The sequence below is a fragment of the Galeopterus variegatus genome, unplaced genomic scaffold (assembly GCF_000696425.1).
Source record: "Galeopterus variegatus unplaced genomic scaffold, G_variegatus-3.0.2 Scaffold68, whole genome shotgun sequence".
In the NCBI taxonomy this organism is placed as follows: domain Eukaryota; kingdom Metazoa; phylum Chordata; class Mammalia; order Dermoptera; family Cynocephalidae; genus Galeopterus; species Galeopterus variegatus.
The window spans coordinates 291,867-308,943 of NW_007726179.1; the positions used below are offsets into that span (position 1 = coordinate 291,867).

The following is a 17,077-nucleotide window of genomic DNA, read 5'->3' on the forward strand; positions in this document are numbered from 1 at the left end:
ATTTAGAAATAGTAGAATTGTGAGGCTTTATCCCCATCCTAAATCACCCCACCTGGCATTTAGTATTCACTTTATTAATCCCCTCATTTTTAAAAATAATTTTCCAATGTATAGCTCTAAATCAATCTTCATCTCTAAAATTATCTCATACCATTCCACCCTTCACCATACAAGTTTTTCATTCATTAAGCCAAATTACTTACAGTTCTCTGAATATATCATGCTGTTTCATACTTGTAAGATTTATGTATGCTTTTCCTTTTATAATGCTTTTCTCTCCTTTAATTTTGCTATAACTGTACTTTTTCAGCATATGGGTCACTTTCCCCCAGGAATCTTTGGATGTCTATAGCATATACATAGAACCTACATGTTCCCTTAGCACCCGATTTACTTCTCTCTTTCCCCATTAGCCCTCTTTGTCCCCTAAATCAAGAGCCAGGTATGATTAACATTATGTTCCAGTACAATGCATCACTAGTGGTGGGTGCTCGAATGCTGTTGAATGAACACACGAATGAGTCTGAGATATCAGTATGGTTCACAGAGGCCAGCAGGAGGCCTTTGCACATCACCTCTCCTTAAAACACCTCTCCCATGGTTTTTACGAATGTTCATGATCTGGTTCCAGCCTTCTGCACTAGACTCATCCCCACCCTCTGCCCTCTGACACTCAGTTCTAATCATTTCTAACCACTTGTAGCTCTCTGAGCAAGTAAGATTTTCTGTCTTATTCTGATCTCTCTTCCTGGCATTTCTTCTTGCCCTCCATCTCCTCTTTATCCACCCAGCTCATACTTGCCCTTGGTTATCAGCTTGGACATCACTTCCTCTGGCAAGCCTTCACTGACACCAAGACTCAATTTGCAATCCTCCTCTCTCTTCATCACGACCCCGTGCTCATTCATTCCTTTGTACTTACCACACTATACAGCAAGAGCCACCTTCTTGTTCCTTTGCTCACTACTTGAGGCCATGAGCCATACCTTATTCCTCGTGGATCTTTACCACAGTACCTGGCACATAGTGACCAGTAAATGACTAAAGCCCAAATTAATAACCACATCTTCAGATACCATTCCGGAGGCAGTAAATATGATGACTGACAGTCTTCAGCTAGAGAATTCTCTCTAGTCACTGTACCTGGACATATAAGGAACTCCAATAATGTCTGTCGAATGTCAGAGAGGGGCCATAAAGAGGCTCACAGTGGAAGAAAAGTTCTAGGAATTTTTAGGATCATAGGCTCTTTGAATTTAATGCATCTTGGCCTCAAAATCTCACAATTATCCAACCAGTGCCATACAAATACATACAAAAATACATACGGTATGGATTGCTGCTGTTTTGATTGCAGATTCGACATTGGGGGTTCCTCACGGGCTGCCCAGGGACATGTTCTACCAATTTGCAATACATTTCAGGTCCTTTTTCTCCACACGTTGCATTAGTAGTGATGAGAGCATTAGAAGCAAGATTCAGGACAGCAGGAAATAAACCTGAAAAAGACAAATGAAGGTGTGTGAGCTAGAAACGAAGTTATGATATTGCTGTATTTTAAAATGCAATTAGGATAGGATATTTTTTAGAGCATTAAATTAGTCCAAAATGAGATAATTGGTGATAATATAATACTAGATTTAATTCAATACACTACATAAATACTACGTATTTTCATAAGAACATTTTTTTTCTTTCTGGGTCTTAAATATGAAATCTGAGGCTATCTTCTTAATCTTTAACCTTTAATGTTTAATTAGGAAGAAGCTCAGGTACCTAACACACACTAAAAAAAACTCTATTCACTTTATTGGTAAAAGATCTTTACTGAATCTTTCATCTTCCTTTCCAGCTATTTTATAACTAGTATTAAACTATAATCACATGTAAAGTTCCTGCACAGCTATACATCTATGTTTTTCATGATCATTTTATGCTCCAATAATCATTTAATGTAAATGGTTGTTGCAACTCCCTTTTATCCAGACTGGAGAAGATAGAGAACAATAAAAGATTTTGGAAACCCATTCTTTCCTGCTTTCTGTGCTACTCAGCTATATTATACAGCAATATCTTGCCAAAGCAAGTCATCATAGTAGTCCATGATCATACACCAAAAATTATTTCTTATATGGAATGGAAGTGTTTTACTTGCACAGGCACAATCTCAGAGGCCCATCTCAGTGTAGGGATGGGGAAGTCTTTCACTCCATCTAACTCAACTCAGGCTCTTTACATCCACAGCTTAATGTCAATTCTGCTACATACATATCTAGTATTTGCATTTTCAGTAATAGTATGATAAAGTCACTCATAAAAACCCACTCTTTGGGCCGGCCCGGTGGCGCACTGCTACAGTGTGCCGCTTGGGAAGTGCAGCAGGCGCTCCCGCCGAGGGTTTGGATCCCACATACAGACCGGCCGCTCACTGGCTGAGCGAGGCGTGGGCGCGACACCGAGGGTTGCGATCCGTTGCCGGTCACGAAAAAAGACAAAAAAGGAAAAAAAAAAAACCCACTCTTTGAAAAACTCTTCTCAGAGAAAGTATATTTCATATTGTGGATAATTTTATTAAATTTATGTAAGGCACATGTTAACCATCTAGATTGTCTCAGCTCTATACAAGTGCCATGTAGGTCTGTATCAGTTCATCTTCTGATAGAAAGTCCTTTCTGACTGATTCTAATGGCCTAGAGTTCATAAGCGTCTTCTGCCTTAATCCTCAGCACTTGGCACATGCTGGGGACAGAGTAAGCAGTCAATGTACTTGTAAAATGAATGAATATATTAATTATAAATATTGGCCTCATAAATGTTCTTCTACATCACCTGTATATAATGATAATAATAACAATAACCAAGCATTGTTAATTGTCTATAATGTGGCAGGCACAGTGGTCAGGCATTATTCTAACACTTTTTTATCTGCATGGACAATTGCTTCACAAAACATCCATACGAGCTACATGCTTCCATTACCTCTATTTTATTAGGGAAGCACAGACGTGGTAAGCAACTTGCCCAAGATTATAGATAGCAAGTAGCAGAGCTGAGATTTGAACCCAAGCAATCTGGCTCCAGAATCTATCCTCTTAATCATTACACTAAATGGCATCTACAGTGTTGTATGAAACCTACATAAATGTAGTGCTAAACTGTGGTCTTGGTTTACCTTAGAATTGCATTGAAGGAAACCATAAAAGAAAAAGAAAAAATAAACCAGGAAAAGCTTAGACAGTATTTAATTATCAGACTTGCATGCATTTGTATTTGATTATTACACTTTCTTTTCAATTAACAACACAAAAAATAGTACAGCAAGTAAAAAATAACTAAATAATTTGAATCTTTAGGGTGATCACACTCAAAAATCTCAGAGGTAAGTGAGTTTATAAGACCAGGTGTCACCTCAATTCTCTTCTCAGTCACTCTCAGAATCTCTCAAACAGCTGTACCCAATCTTCACTCTCTTGCCTTGCTCCCCACACACTCACCAGTCTCTAAAGCCCCTCTGACTATGCCCCGAAATATAACACCCCTCCTGCCATTAGCTCTCCTGCCTTATGTTGTTCTCCAGTTATAGTTACTTGAGGTTCCCAATTTTCTCTGAATGGCCAGGAGTTCAGTGCTTACTTTTGTAGTTAACTGCAAACACTACCTCATTCATTCTTCCTGATACATTTATCTTCTCTCCCCCCACATCTCTATGCTCTCTGACCTCCACACAGTGAAATATTTTGTCAGTGTGATGTGAGATCAGCTAACATGATCATTGGTTAGAGAAGTAGTAGCCATTCATAAAACTATTGTTATTTATTTCATGAAAAAATGGACAGTGTTTTATAAAAGTTAAAGTACTACACAAAAGTTATTTACAACCCCCCCCCCCTTTCTACATATACAAGGCTAACTGGAAGATTTTCTAACCATTTTGTAAAGTTTGTCAGGTTACAAATTTAAAAATAATTAGGTGATCTCCAAGGTATTATTATCTCTCTACCTTAATCATTTTACTCTTTAGGTTGAAAAATGATATATGACAAAATAAATAAGGTGTATCTGTATATTGTTCTCCTCTGTCATCCATCACCATTTTGCATTTAACTATACAATTATTCTTTCATCAAATATGTTTTGAGCATGTACTGTGCCAGATAGTAAAAAATTAGGGAATAAAAAAATTATTAAGATGTGTTTATTGTGAGAAATAATCTTGAGCTAAATCTCAGAGGAGAAATAGAAGTTTATCTGGTAGAGAAAAGGAAGGAGAAAGCAAATATACCAGCCAGAGAAAATAGTACATGAGTATGAACCTTATTCTGAAAGCTCACATGGACGCTGAGTGATGGCTGAGTACTTGAATTTACAATGGCTCTAACATATAAGGTTATGTAATTGTATACATATAGCTATGGATATAGACACAGAGACATATAGAACGCATAGAATACACATAACAGTTCACATATATGTCAACACAAACCACTGCCTATTTGTAACTATTGGCAATTTCTTTTAGTGAGTTTTTTTCAAATTTTTTTAAAACTTAATTTATAGTGTAGAAAAAATAGGTAGTAAGAGGGTAGAGACATGCTGGGCTTTCTGTTTTCAGGAGGACGAAATTGTACCTCTCATCTTGCTGGCCTGTAGGATGAGTTCCGGTAGTCAAGCCCCATCTAGCCCCTTCAAAGAAAGCCAGCTTAATTATACAAAAGCCATCTCAGGCAGTTGCCAACATCTCTAAAACTTCCCCAGGACACTGCCAGTTTTGCACTGTGATCTTTGTCTCCTTAACCTCTGTCTTGTCCTGACCCTGACCATGACCTTGGGTCCCATTTTGTAGGTATGGGTAAGACTCCTCATGCCCTGCTTTGGTGCAGCCCTATAGGACCTTATTTGAGCTGGCCAGGCCTACACTTTAACAGGCATGAACAATCATGGGAGTGGGCCAAAAAGGCAGATACCAAGCAAAAATTAATTTACTGTTTATTGCATGTTCAGAAAGTATCAGTTGGATTACATCCCAATTTCCCCACAGGATTAAATGAGTAAAATGAGAGCAGAATGATATAGCTATAAAAGGATTACAGATATAGAAGTAACATTGATTCAGAAACTATTTCATGTTCTTCATGTTATTTAATCCTCCAATAATCCCATTCTGTAAAATTTTACTAATTCCATTTGACAGACAAAAGAAGTACAGCTGAGAGAATATAAACAATATGCACAAAGTTAAGAATTAGTAAAATTGAGAACTATGATTTGCACTCAGCTCTTTAAAAAACTCAGAAGACTTCTTTTAAGGACATGAAAAAGAACCAAAACCTGGTCCTTAGAAAAGCTTATCAATTTACGTGTTCGATAAAATTAATAACTAACCCAGTCACCACTCCATTGTTGCCTCATAGAGTTTCCTACCCATAAAACTAATGATATTAATTAAATTTACATTTAGCATCTTTCAGTTCTTTCCATTGATTTGTTCCTACTTTACTTATTGATCATGTGCTCAAAACTAACCTTTTCACAATTTAATTGCCTTGCTTTGTGGTCAGTTGCTTTATGAAATTTTATCAGCTATCTTGCTGTTTATTTTAAAAAATAAGTAAAGTGTATTGGTCAGGGAAGGTCCCTAATTAGTTGCGAACGACCAATTTGAAGAGTCAGTCAATACCTGAGGTTTGGTGAATCTTCAGCATGTCATATTATAGATTGCAACCCATTTTCATTACGTGTTAAATCTATTAGGCTGTAACTATTTATTCCCATTCAAAAGCACCAGAGCAATAGTTATTGCCATATTCAAGATGGGTTATCTGTTAAGATAACATAAACATTAGCAGTATAAATGACCTCCAAATAGCTGATGAACCCTTATACAGTATTGTTGTACAGCCTCTTAATTCAATTTGAGGTTCTCTAATGTTAATGACATAAAAGCCAGAGATCATTATTCATACAACTATGATTGACTTATTTTTCTGAATAGCATCTAGACTATATTAATTTAGTTAAATTCACGGTAATAAGGAACAAAGTCTGAATAAAAACAATTTTCTTTATATTATATATTGTATTAAACATTAGAATATGTATACTATATATAGAATTATATATTTTGTTCTATTATATATGGTAAATAGATATTCTAGAAAAAGTCTAAGTCTACATCATGTGAAAAATTAAAATTTTATAACAGCAAACATTTAAACATTCACCAAATTTTCATTTAAAAAAAAAAATATTGTAACATAGTTGATTGCACATTTCTGTGGGGTATAGAGTTATACCTGACTGCAATATGTGATGTTCAAATCAGGATAATTAGCATATTCAATATTACACAATATAATCATTTTTTGTAGTCCTTTACTAATTTCTCCCTTAACCCCCCTCCTCCTCCTCCTTTCTCACCTCTGGTAACCTCAGTTATCTTCTCAACTTTTGAAAGTTCAATGTCTACTGTGATTTTTTTATCTTTCTTTTTTTTTTATTTGTTTTTGTTTTTGTTTTTCTTTTAGCTCCCACTTACAAGTGAGGACATACAGTATTTCTCTTTCTGTGCCTGGCTTATTTTATTTAACATGATTTTCTCCAAGTTCATCCATGTTTCTGCAAATGGCAGTATTTCATTCTTTTTATGGAAGAGTAGTATTCCATTGTGTATATATAGCATGTTTTCCTTTTTCCAGTCATCCAACAATGGACATTTAGGAAATTTTCACTGTTTTTATTTGGATGTGTTTATACTATACTTGCTTGCTCAAATAATGTGGTATGTTCATATATGTTGCCATGATTTTGATGTTTTGCTTCCTCAATATCCCACATTCTGGTTTTAATGGCAAAAGCATTTAAAAATCTTATGGAGGTTCTATTTTTAATAATTGTGGAGTAGCTCCATATTGGAGCAAATCTCCCACAAAAAACAGCTATAAAATTTCTAAAATACCTATATATAAACATCCAGTACCTGCAGAGCACCCAAGAACAGGTAAACCAGGAGGGATGTGTATGTACTGGATTGTGTATCCAGTGAAAAGGCATTGGATGAGCCCCAGACTGTACAATATGGGTGGTTAGAACTCACACGGAATCCCTCAGTTTTACTGGCTTGATATACCAGAGAACAGAACTAAGGACAGCCACAGTAGCTGTAAAATAAGGGAAGAAGTATTGGAATGCAGAGAGCCACAGAAAAGTAGCCTCAAAATTTGTATATTAACTCTGTCTAAATCGCTGACTGATGCCAGACCTACACATGCCTTAGGCAGGTTCCCAGTATCCCAGCCGGGGCTTAAAGAACTGAACAGAGATTACAGTTTCTGCACTCCACAGGAAAGACAAGAGTTTATAGTTTGAGTCCAGCCACATTAACCAACTGATGCAATAAGAACAAAAAAATATGGATGAATATTCTTCAGAGGAACATAAAGGAATCCAGAGTTTCTACAATGTATCATTCATAATTTCCAGTTCCAGGATGCAATTTTTAAAAAAAACACTGGACATATAAAGAAACAATAAAATGTAACTCATACTTCAGAGAAAAAGCAATCAATGGAGACCAACACTGAAATCAATCAGATGTTAGAATAAGTAAACAAATATTTTAAAGCAGCTTTTTAATTATGCTCAAGAACACTCACACACACGCACACAAAATGCTTGTAATGAAAAGACAAAGAGTAAATCTCGGCAGAAAAATAGAAACTACAAATAATACCAAAAATAAATTCTACAAGTGAAAAATGCAATATCTGGAATAAAATAACTCACTGCATTGGATTAATAGAAAATTGGAGATAACTGAAGAAAGTACAACTAAACTGGAAGTTCAATCACTAGATTGTTCTTCCCTGTTAAATTCTTTAAAATGCACATTAATATTTAAAGCAAAAATTACAATATTGCCTTGGAAGGGAGGTTACCATGTTTGTAGCTATAATATATGTGACAACTATAACAAAGTAACGCTGAATGGAGCAGTTTTGGTAAATGGACTAAATTTGCAAGGTTTTTATGCTTAGCATTAAGTGGTATAATATTAAACAGACTGATAACACCAAATGTTAGTTAATGGAGCAACTGGAACTCTACTACATTGCTGTTGGGGAGTGTAAATTAGGGCAACCACTTTAGAAAACAGTTAGGCAGTCTGTAATAAATTTAAGCCTAGACCTATCCTATGGCCCTGCATTCCCCCTCCTACGTAAAAACCCAAAAGAAATGACACGCACAAAAAGACCTGTACAGGAATGTTCATAGAAACCTTTTACCATAATACCTGGAAACAGCTCAGGTTTCCATCAATGGGAGAATTGATACAGAAACTGTGGTGTATCTATACAATGGAGTGCTATTCAACATTAAAATGGAACAAACTACTGACACAACATCGATTATTCCAAAGAGGGTTATGCCAAATAAAAGAAGCTTTACACAAAAAATGCATACTTTATTATTTATTTATATGACCTTTTGAACAGGCAAGCCTAATCTTTTGGAAAATGAAACAGGAAAAAAATGGTTGCCTTTGAGGATTTGATTGCAGAGACGGACTGGAAAGAGGCATAAAGGAAATTTCTGGGAGATTACAATATTCCTGATAGTAGTTTGCATTATACAGGTGTATGCATTTGTAAAATCTTGTTAAATGTTGCACTCAATAAGTGAATGTTAACACTCAATGATGATTTATGTATTTTATTGTAGGTAAATTTTGCCTCAAATAGAAAGTACACCAATTGAACTCCAGTTAATGATATTTGTGATAACGTGTACAGGGATGAAATTTGCAATGTGTCAAAAAAAATAGGATGGATTTATGGATAGTTATGTTCAGATGGATAGACATGTGATAAAACAAATACAGCAAGGGCCGGCCCGGTGGCGCACTGGATAAGTGCGCCGCTTGGGAAGCGCAGCAGCGCTCCCGCCCGAGGGTTCGGATCCCACATACAGACCGGTTCCCGCTCACTGGCTGAGCGAGGCGCAGGATCAACACCGAGGGTTGCGATCCCGTTGCCAGTCCCCGGTCCGGTATGGGGGCAACACTGAGGGTTGCGATCCGTTGCCGGACACGGAAAAAGACAAAAAGACAAAAAAAAAAAAAAATACAGCAAAATGTTAATTTAAAAATCTAGATTGTGAGTATATGGTGTTCACTGTATGATTCTTTCAACTTCAGTACGCAGGAAAATTTTCATAATAAAATTTTGGCAAAAATGTATGGAAATATCATATATATGTAAGATTGATCTCATTCTTTGGCCTTTATAAATTTTAAATACCAGTACCAATAAAAATTTGAATTGGCATTTCTTAAATCAAATGTGGAAAAGGTTGTTGGACACTACAAAGGGAAACTGTCTTTTCAATACCCTTGAGAATTAGAGGAACTGAGCAAAAGAAAGCACTGGATTAGCAAAACTGCCAAGTCTCTCCAAGACGTCCAAAGGCCTACAATCAGCAGATGACTCTATTTCCCCTATACATCTATCCAGTTCTTCTAGCTTCTATTTCAAATAAATGAAAAACTTTGACTTAGAATCATATTTAGTGCACAAGTGTTGTTTTTCAAAGAACTACACATGTCAGTTGAAAAACGCCTTTAACAAATTAGTAAGTGATCTGCTCTATGGCACAATGAAGGTTGGTTCCTTAGGCTTTAGACACTGTTGTTATGCAAGGTGATGAAGTATAAGCTTGTTGCCTGAGCAAAAATAATTCAGTTCAAAGAAGCCTAGTTCAAACTTGAATGTTACAAATAAAGAAAAGAATGCCCAGAGCCTAAATAGCAAAGCTAGTTTTCAAACACAATTGTCATAATTCCAAATAACTGAAAGTTAATTTTAACATTAAAGGCCTATACTATCTCATGCCTCTCCCTACCCTAAATGAAAATCACCTCTTACATCACTCACAGGCCAATTTCCAACACTGCTTTACAAGTCCTATGATTTATTTCCAAATTTCTCGATTTTAAGAAAACACTCCTTATTGTAATAAAAGCCTTGATTTCCTCTGACAGTTACACCACTTCTGCAGATCTCCCCATGGGTCTGTGGGAGAAGACAGGAGACTCCTGGATCCTTAAGGCTACTTACAAATCAGTGCCTTTCATTGTCACTCAATAACTTCATTTCAAAAGGTCCGAATAATCCACCCTTTCCACAGTCTCATCTCCATTACTGGCTGACTTCATGAAGACCGTCCACAACAATATTTGTACCTGATTCACAATCATCTCTGTTCTTCAAATTCCTGACATTCTTTCTAAGTAGGTAAAGATAAATGAGTAGGAATAAAATGTGATTCCACAGGAACCAGAAAATGTTAAAAGGTGCTTTGTGAACACTATGTCTTACTTCTCACCATTCTAAGATTTCTTCTTCCACTTTGACTTTTGTCTCTAGCTTAACGTTAGCTACACTTACACTCACATCTACTTCTATATAGAGATGCGCTAATCTTACCTTATGTCTCACCATAAGGCACCCTAACTAGTCTTTCTGCGTGACTCCACTTCCACTCACCTTCCACACTGCCACTGAAACTATCTTCCCAGAAATTAAGTCTGATCGTGTCACTTTCTTCTTCGAAGACCTGTGGAAGTGGCCTGTTGCCTTCACCATAGTAGCCAACTTCCTTGGTAGTCTGAACATTTATAATCAGGCCCCTGTCTACCTCTCTGAACTCGTGTTTTGCTATCCTCCACATGCCTTCCTACACATCCATTGAACTGATATCTTACTATTTACAAATATAGCAGATGCTCCGAAAATGCTTCATCATAACATTATCTTGTTTTTCTATATAGAATATTCTTTTCTTTTGTTACGCACTCATCTGCTCATCTTTTGTGATCCAGCTCAAATATTCCTTGCTCTGTGAAAGTGTTTCCTAACTTTGCCACAGGGAATTCGTTGTTTCTTATTGGTGTCCACACAGTTCTTAGTTGATATTTTATTATAACCCTCATCATACTGTAACTTTGATCTTTTACAGTACAATTCTAGTCTAAAAAATTATTGAGTGCATGGATAACAATAGTTAGCATATAAAATGACTCAAAGTTACACTTATATTGAATGAGAATAAATGCATGCACTGTATAATCTTTCTGGAAAGAAGTCTGGCAAATAAAGGCCAGTAAACTAATCAAACCCTTGATTTAGTGGCAATGTAGAACTTTGCTTTGGTACTCTAGCTAAGTGAAATAATTCAAAGAAAAAGTCAAGCTATTTGAAAATTATAGTAAACCTTTGTCATTTCTTGGGTACCAACACCCATCCTCCATTTCTATTCTTGTGTAACTGGCAATGTGTTTAGCCTTGAGGATATGCATTGTCCTCCTTCCTGCCAAGGAGGCAGAGAAGTAGGAGAGACCTTTCTTCTCTCTGCCCTTTAGCAATTAGGACATGTGTACATGACTTTGGCCTAGGGATCTGAATCTTGAACATGTGAAATACAGACTAGAAGGATAGAAAACATCAGATCATGACAGTGGCAGAGACAGTAGTACCAGTGGGAGTGGGAGAGGAAGTGGCGGCAGCAATGGGCTGCAAAGCAATGACTAAGCCGTTCAGTATTAAAACCTGGCAATGGCCTTGATGTGTGTCATCCCCTGAGCCTGGTTTTCAAATCTTTGCACCAATTCTGCAAGTTAGGAAATATATTTTAAATATATTTCTACTTGAGTTAAACAGTATTGGTAGTTTCTGTTGCTTATAATCAAGAAGCCAAATGGATATAAAGCTAACATGCTATGTATACACACACTCACAGACACACACACACACACACACACACACACACACACATAGTGAAGACAGGAAGATCAAGAGAGAGCAACTTTATTATAACTGACAAAATGGATACACATGTAAACAGTTACTTCATTTAAACATTTGTAGTATAAAATGTGAAGGGTCAGTAGGAGTAGCACAAATCACAACTATTTATACAAAGACCCAACTGTTATACAATGACCATGATTAGAAGTGGTCATAGTGTCACTTCAAACTTTCTGTTTCACAGTGAAAATTTCCTTCTAGTTTTTCTTTTCTTCTTCATTACCTTTACTTGTATAAAGTTTGGTAAACCATCATTTTAAAATGACCACTATGTAGCTCATGTCTTTAAAGAAAATCTTTCTAATGCAATCTGGCATAAAAAATTTCACATATCTTTTCTTGTTTCACCAGCTTAAATATTAAGCTAAATTAATATTGTGGAGTGGCTGTCTTAATTACCTGTGCCTAGCACACTATTTTAAATTAACACTGAGATACCAGTATATGTTTACACATATATATACACACATATATGTACATATTTTAATTTCTCAAATAATGCTTCTTGTTAATATATATAGTCCAGTTATGAATACCACCAATAATATAATTGATAGCAGATGTTAGCTGGAAACTTACTGTGGAAAAGTCACTCAGTCAGTGAAACAATTCTCTTCAATATATTTATTTTTAATAACTTTTAAGATTCATCTTGTATTGTTTACAATACATAGTAGATTCTCTCTCTTTCTGTCATCCTAGTCTTGGTACACAATAATTCTCCTACTAGCTCATGCCAAATACCCATCATCTCTCAAGAGAATAAAAGGAAACTGTCTGTTTGAATGTTTCTAACTTTCTATTTCAGTTTCTAGGTCTGTGGAGCATTTAAAAAAAATATTCTTGCAGGCAAACAGAGCTGTTTGCAAGTAATTTGATATTTAAAAGACAAAAGTGAACATGCCAATTTAAAATGCTCTAAGATGTATCAAGGAAGAAAAGGAGATACTTTGTTGAAATCCTGAGCATGTGGGTGTGTAAGAACAAATGGGTAAAAAACAAAAATGGGACAAAACAAAATGTTGAAGAGAATGATTTCCAGCTGTGCACTGCAGGAAGTAACTTAAAGCACTTGATCACAGTACAGATGAAGAGTTTTATAGAACTGAAAAATCAGTCCAATTTGAACTAATAGCTGTCCAGACACAACAATGCTTGCAAGCTGTAAAAAAAATAATGCTGAATCCAGTTGTTCAGAAGCAAACAAAACCAAGGAGAGCACGTATTCTAGTCTGGTTTACAAGGCTTTAAAATTTCTTATACTGTTCCTTAGTTTTGCCCTTTTCGGCTTCTAAAATAAAAGGATATTTTTGAAGGTTTCTGAGCTAGTTTGGTCTCTTTTCTTCTTTTTTAATCGGCAACGGTAGTTCATGTTCCTCTGTGGAATTAATTTTGAAATGGCTTACTCTGTTGCTTCTAGACAGATTAAGATGACAATTTAAGTATTTTTATTATCAACAAAAATAAAATAAACGAGAGATACCCATACATACTCCAATGGATCTTAAGCAGATATTACTTATAAAAAATCAATGCTTACTCTATGTAGTAGGTACCCTGGCTAAAATAAGGATTATAAGGGGCACTATAAACTCAAATGCCACCTTAGCCATTTGGCCCAGCCAAGAAATATGGGTTTTTATTAAATTCCTGACAAAGGGCAACATTCATCTAGTTAAGACAGGATTACATAGTGAATTTGCCATGACCTAAAATGTAGACATGCATAAGAAAATAACTCTCATCATAATCCAGATTTCCAGTAAGAGCACTAACAAATACACCAAAAAAGTCATAATAGTGCATCTCCGAAACAGTGACTTTAAATAAGGCATTTGTACTTTAAACTTCCCCACACCTTTACAAATTCCTCCAAATACTTTTTGAAACTGATTTTAACCACCCTATGCTTGGTAAATTGGAGTTGACCACACTACCTCTGATCAATAAAGACTTCTTAAAATGAAAAAAAAAAAGTCAAATTTATCAATATATTATCTGTAGGGCTAGATTGAATAGATTCTTTGTGTAACTTCAAAACTATCTCCCCAAGAAACAAGTCCCCACTACACTCTGCTTCTATCATTTATCTAGTAACTACTTTCCAGCGGCCATTGCTCTGGTGACATTTCCATCCTTGCAATTTGCATGGAAATGTTACCACTACCCATTTAAAATTAGAATCCACAAATTGCTTTGTTTTGGTTTTATTATGTTCCACTTGTAGAACAATCCTGAATCATCCTAAAGGGTTTCAAAATCATTATAATAAAAAAAAAAAAACAATTACCATAACTGGGGCACTGATTTGGAATACTTTAGCATTACGGCACCCAAAATACTCATTGCGGGGGTGGCAGTTGAGGAGAAATAGACTGCTTTCCAGCTCCTTCCAGCTTCCCTTCATCAATATCAGCAGAACATATGTTCAATATCTGCTCTCTTCTGCCTGCCTTCCAAAATCAATCCTATAAACTAGATGTCTCTTTGGCAGGTCTATGTGAAAACTCAAAATGAGAAGTAAAAAAACAAAGGAGAGGAAGTGTAAAGCACTTTTAAGTCACTGAAAATAAAATTCAGAGCCTTACATTGGCAATTATCCCACAACAAAGGTGTTTGTAATATAGAAAACAAATCAAGGACTTTGTGGCTATGTTTGCTACTAACAATCCGACAATAAAAATATGAATAATCTCTAGACTAATTGCTATGCTAGGAGGATGCATTTATATTTCTGTCCTTCAAACTAAAATATCAGAAAGGATACTCATAAGCTTTGATAAATACAATGGCATCAGGAAAGATGCTGTTCCCCATGGGCCCTGCTTTTTAAGGACAGCTCAATAATTTCTTATCTCTAGTGATGAAACATACATAAAAACACTGTTCTACATTGTGTTTCCCCTGGCTTAAAAGACCTGGACAAAATAAAAATGAAATGTCACATTTATTTACTTTGCTCTTTTTCATTTGTTTTTATCAGTAAGTATTAGCGTCCTCAGAGCTTGATCCTGGATCCTTTTCTTACTTCATTCTTCTCCCCGGATAATCTCATCCACTTCCAGGCCATTTGCATACCATCTGTAGAGCCAATAATTCCTCCCTGCATAGGCCAGCCACCAAAACAAACAAACAGAAAAAGGAAATAACTCCCCAGTTATATCTCCAGGCCAGATATCTTTCAGAAGCTGTAGACCTATTTATCCAAATGCCTGGCCGAAACCACCACTTAGACGCTTCATGTACATCTCAAACTTAATCTTTCCAAGGCAGAGCTCATAATTTCCAGTGCTTCAATCCCCACCCCAACACACATCCCAAATTAGGTACTCTTGAGTTCTCTCTAGCTTAACACATTTTACTTTATCCACCCAACGTCTCATAGAGGAAAACTGGGAGTCATTGTAAATGCTACTCTAACTCCAAAATAAATTTCAGATCCATCTGCTTCTCTCCAACGCCATTGCTAACACTTGGGGCAGAGTCATAAGCATTTGTAACATCTGGACTTCTGCACTAGCTTCTTAAATAGACTCCTGTTTACTCTTGGCCTTCCTTCAGTCCTTTTTTCAAAAAATTGATTTTCTTAAGATGCATATTTGATCAGGTCAGTCTTCTTAAAACCTTTCGATAGATTCTAATTACATCTAGGTTAATATTCAAAATTATTTTCCTGTCTTACAATATCCTCTCATTGCATCCAAAGAATATTACCTTTACTCAGTTTCTAGAACAAGGCTCTGCTTTTTCCTTCCTCCAGAAAAAAAATCTCTGCTCCTTAACTTTGCCCTTCATACCTTCCTATCTTTCACAAGTGTCTTTCTCCTGTCTTACTTGCCCATGAGATCTTTTCTAACACTTTTAAACAGGTCCTCCATTATAATCCCTATTGTGCTTTATTTTTTCCTGTGCAGCACTAATTACAATGTGTAATTTTCAATAAGGATTATTTGTCTACCTCCCTTGTTTGGACATAAGCTTCAAGGTGGAAGAAACCATGTGTATTTTGTTTACTTTAGCGTTGTATTCTCGGAGCCTAGCACGGGGCAGAACACATAAAGGTGCTCAAAGTATTTATTCTCCAATGAGAAATTAATATCATAATTTACTACATAAGTTGCATGTCTGTTCTGAAGAAGTGGCAGAGTTCCTTTTGTCAAAGAAATAAAGAGAATAAAACATGAAACAAAACACAATGAAAATTACAAAAAGGAAACATTTTTAAATTGTTTTATTGAGTTAGCAGCACAGATAATGTTAGCAGCAAAGGCTAAAACCAATATACCTGAAAATTTATTGTGTTAATTGTCTTCTTAAACTAATAGTCCTACCTTCTAGGTGGTTTTCCATTTTCCATCCCGGAAAATAAACAAAACTTTTCATCTTTTGTGGTTTTTTGTGAGTCACTTTGAATTTTTTCTGGGATTAGGTTAGTTTGGTTGATAAACAGCCATTTGATTAATTAATTGATTGATTAATACATATCCCAATACCCCTGGCTTTCTCCCGAGCCCCACCTTCCAAAAACATTGGAAGATATAAATGTACTGCTCTAAATAAACACAATGTTAAAGTTTCACTAACTGCTGGATTGCTTCTGGAATTTTATATTGCATTATCACTTCCAAATTGTACCAGGCCTCAGCCTAATGCATAGAGTGAAGAATTAGAATGAAGGCTGCATGAAAAATGCTTCATAGCTGACTCAAGCATCTAATTCTGTTTTATGCTATAAAGAAAAATTCTATGCAGCTTCTGTATATCTATGGAAATACTTGTTTTATAGACAAATTTTTTTCAGAGTGAGATTTGACAGTGTTTATAGCAAAACACTTTGTTCTGTAGCAGCTGTTTGAACACACACATAAATATGCAGGAAAACTCACAAATATTCTGTTTCCTCTTACAAATACTTGAAGTAAAAAATCAGCCCTTTTACACTCATTTAGCATAGTGCTGCTAATAATACTTGCCATTTACCAAGCAGACATAAACTCTCAGATAAAATGAGTTTTTTGTCAGAATTTTATCTTTGCCTTTTTACATAAATTTTTATGACACTAAACTCCAAGTTCCTTGCAGGCAGAGGCCATGATTTATTAGTCTTCTTATTCTCAGAGACAGAGTCATTGTCATGAAATAGGTGCTCCGTAAATGTTCATAAAATTAATGAGTGACCTCAGATTCTGTAAATCAATTTAACCACACCAATTCTC

General features: G+C 35.8%; 1 protein-coding gene across 1 annotated transcript in view; it reads right to left on the reverse strand.

Moving 5' to 3' along the window:
- Positions 1-17,077, reverse strand: part of LOC103594376 (laminin subunit alpha-2-like) — a 256,089-nt gene that overhangs the window by 108,901 nt on the left and 130,111 nt on the right. Inside the window, exon 2 of the mRNA XM_008577588.1 lies at positions 1,329-1,499. Within this exon, the coding sequence (XP_008575810.1) occupies positions 1,329-1,499 (171 nt within the window). The remainder of the gene's footprint in view (positions 1-1,328; positions 1,500-17,077) is intronic.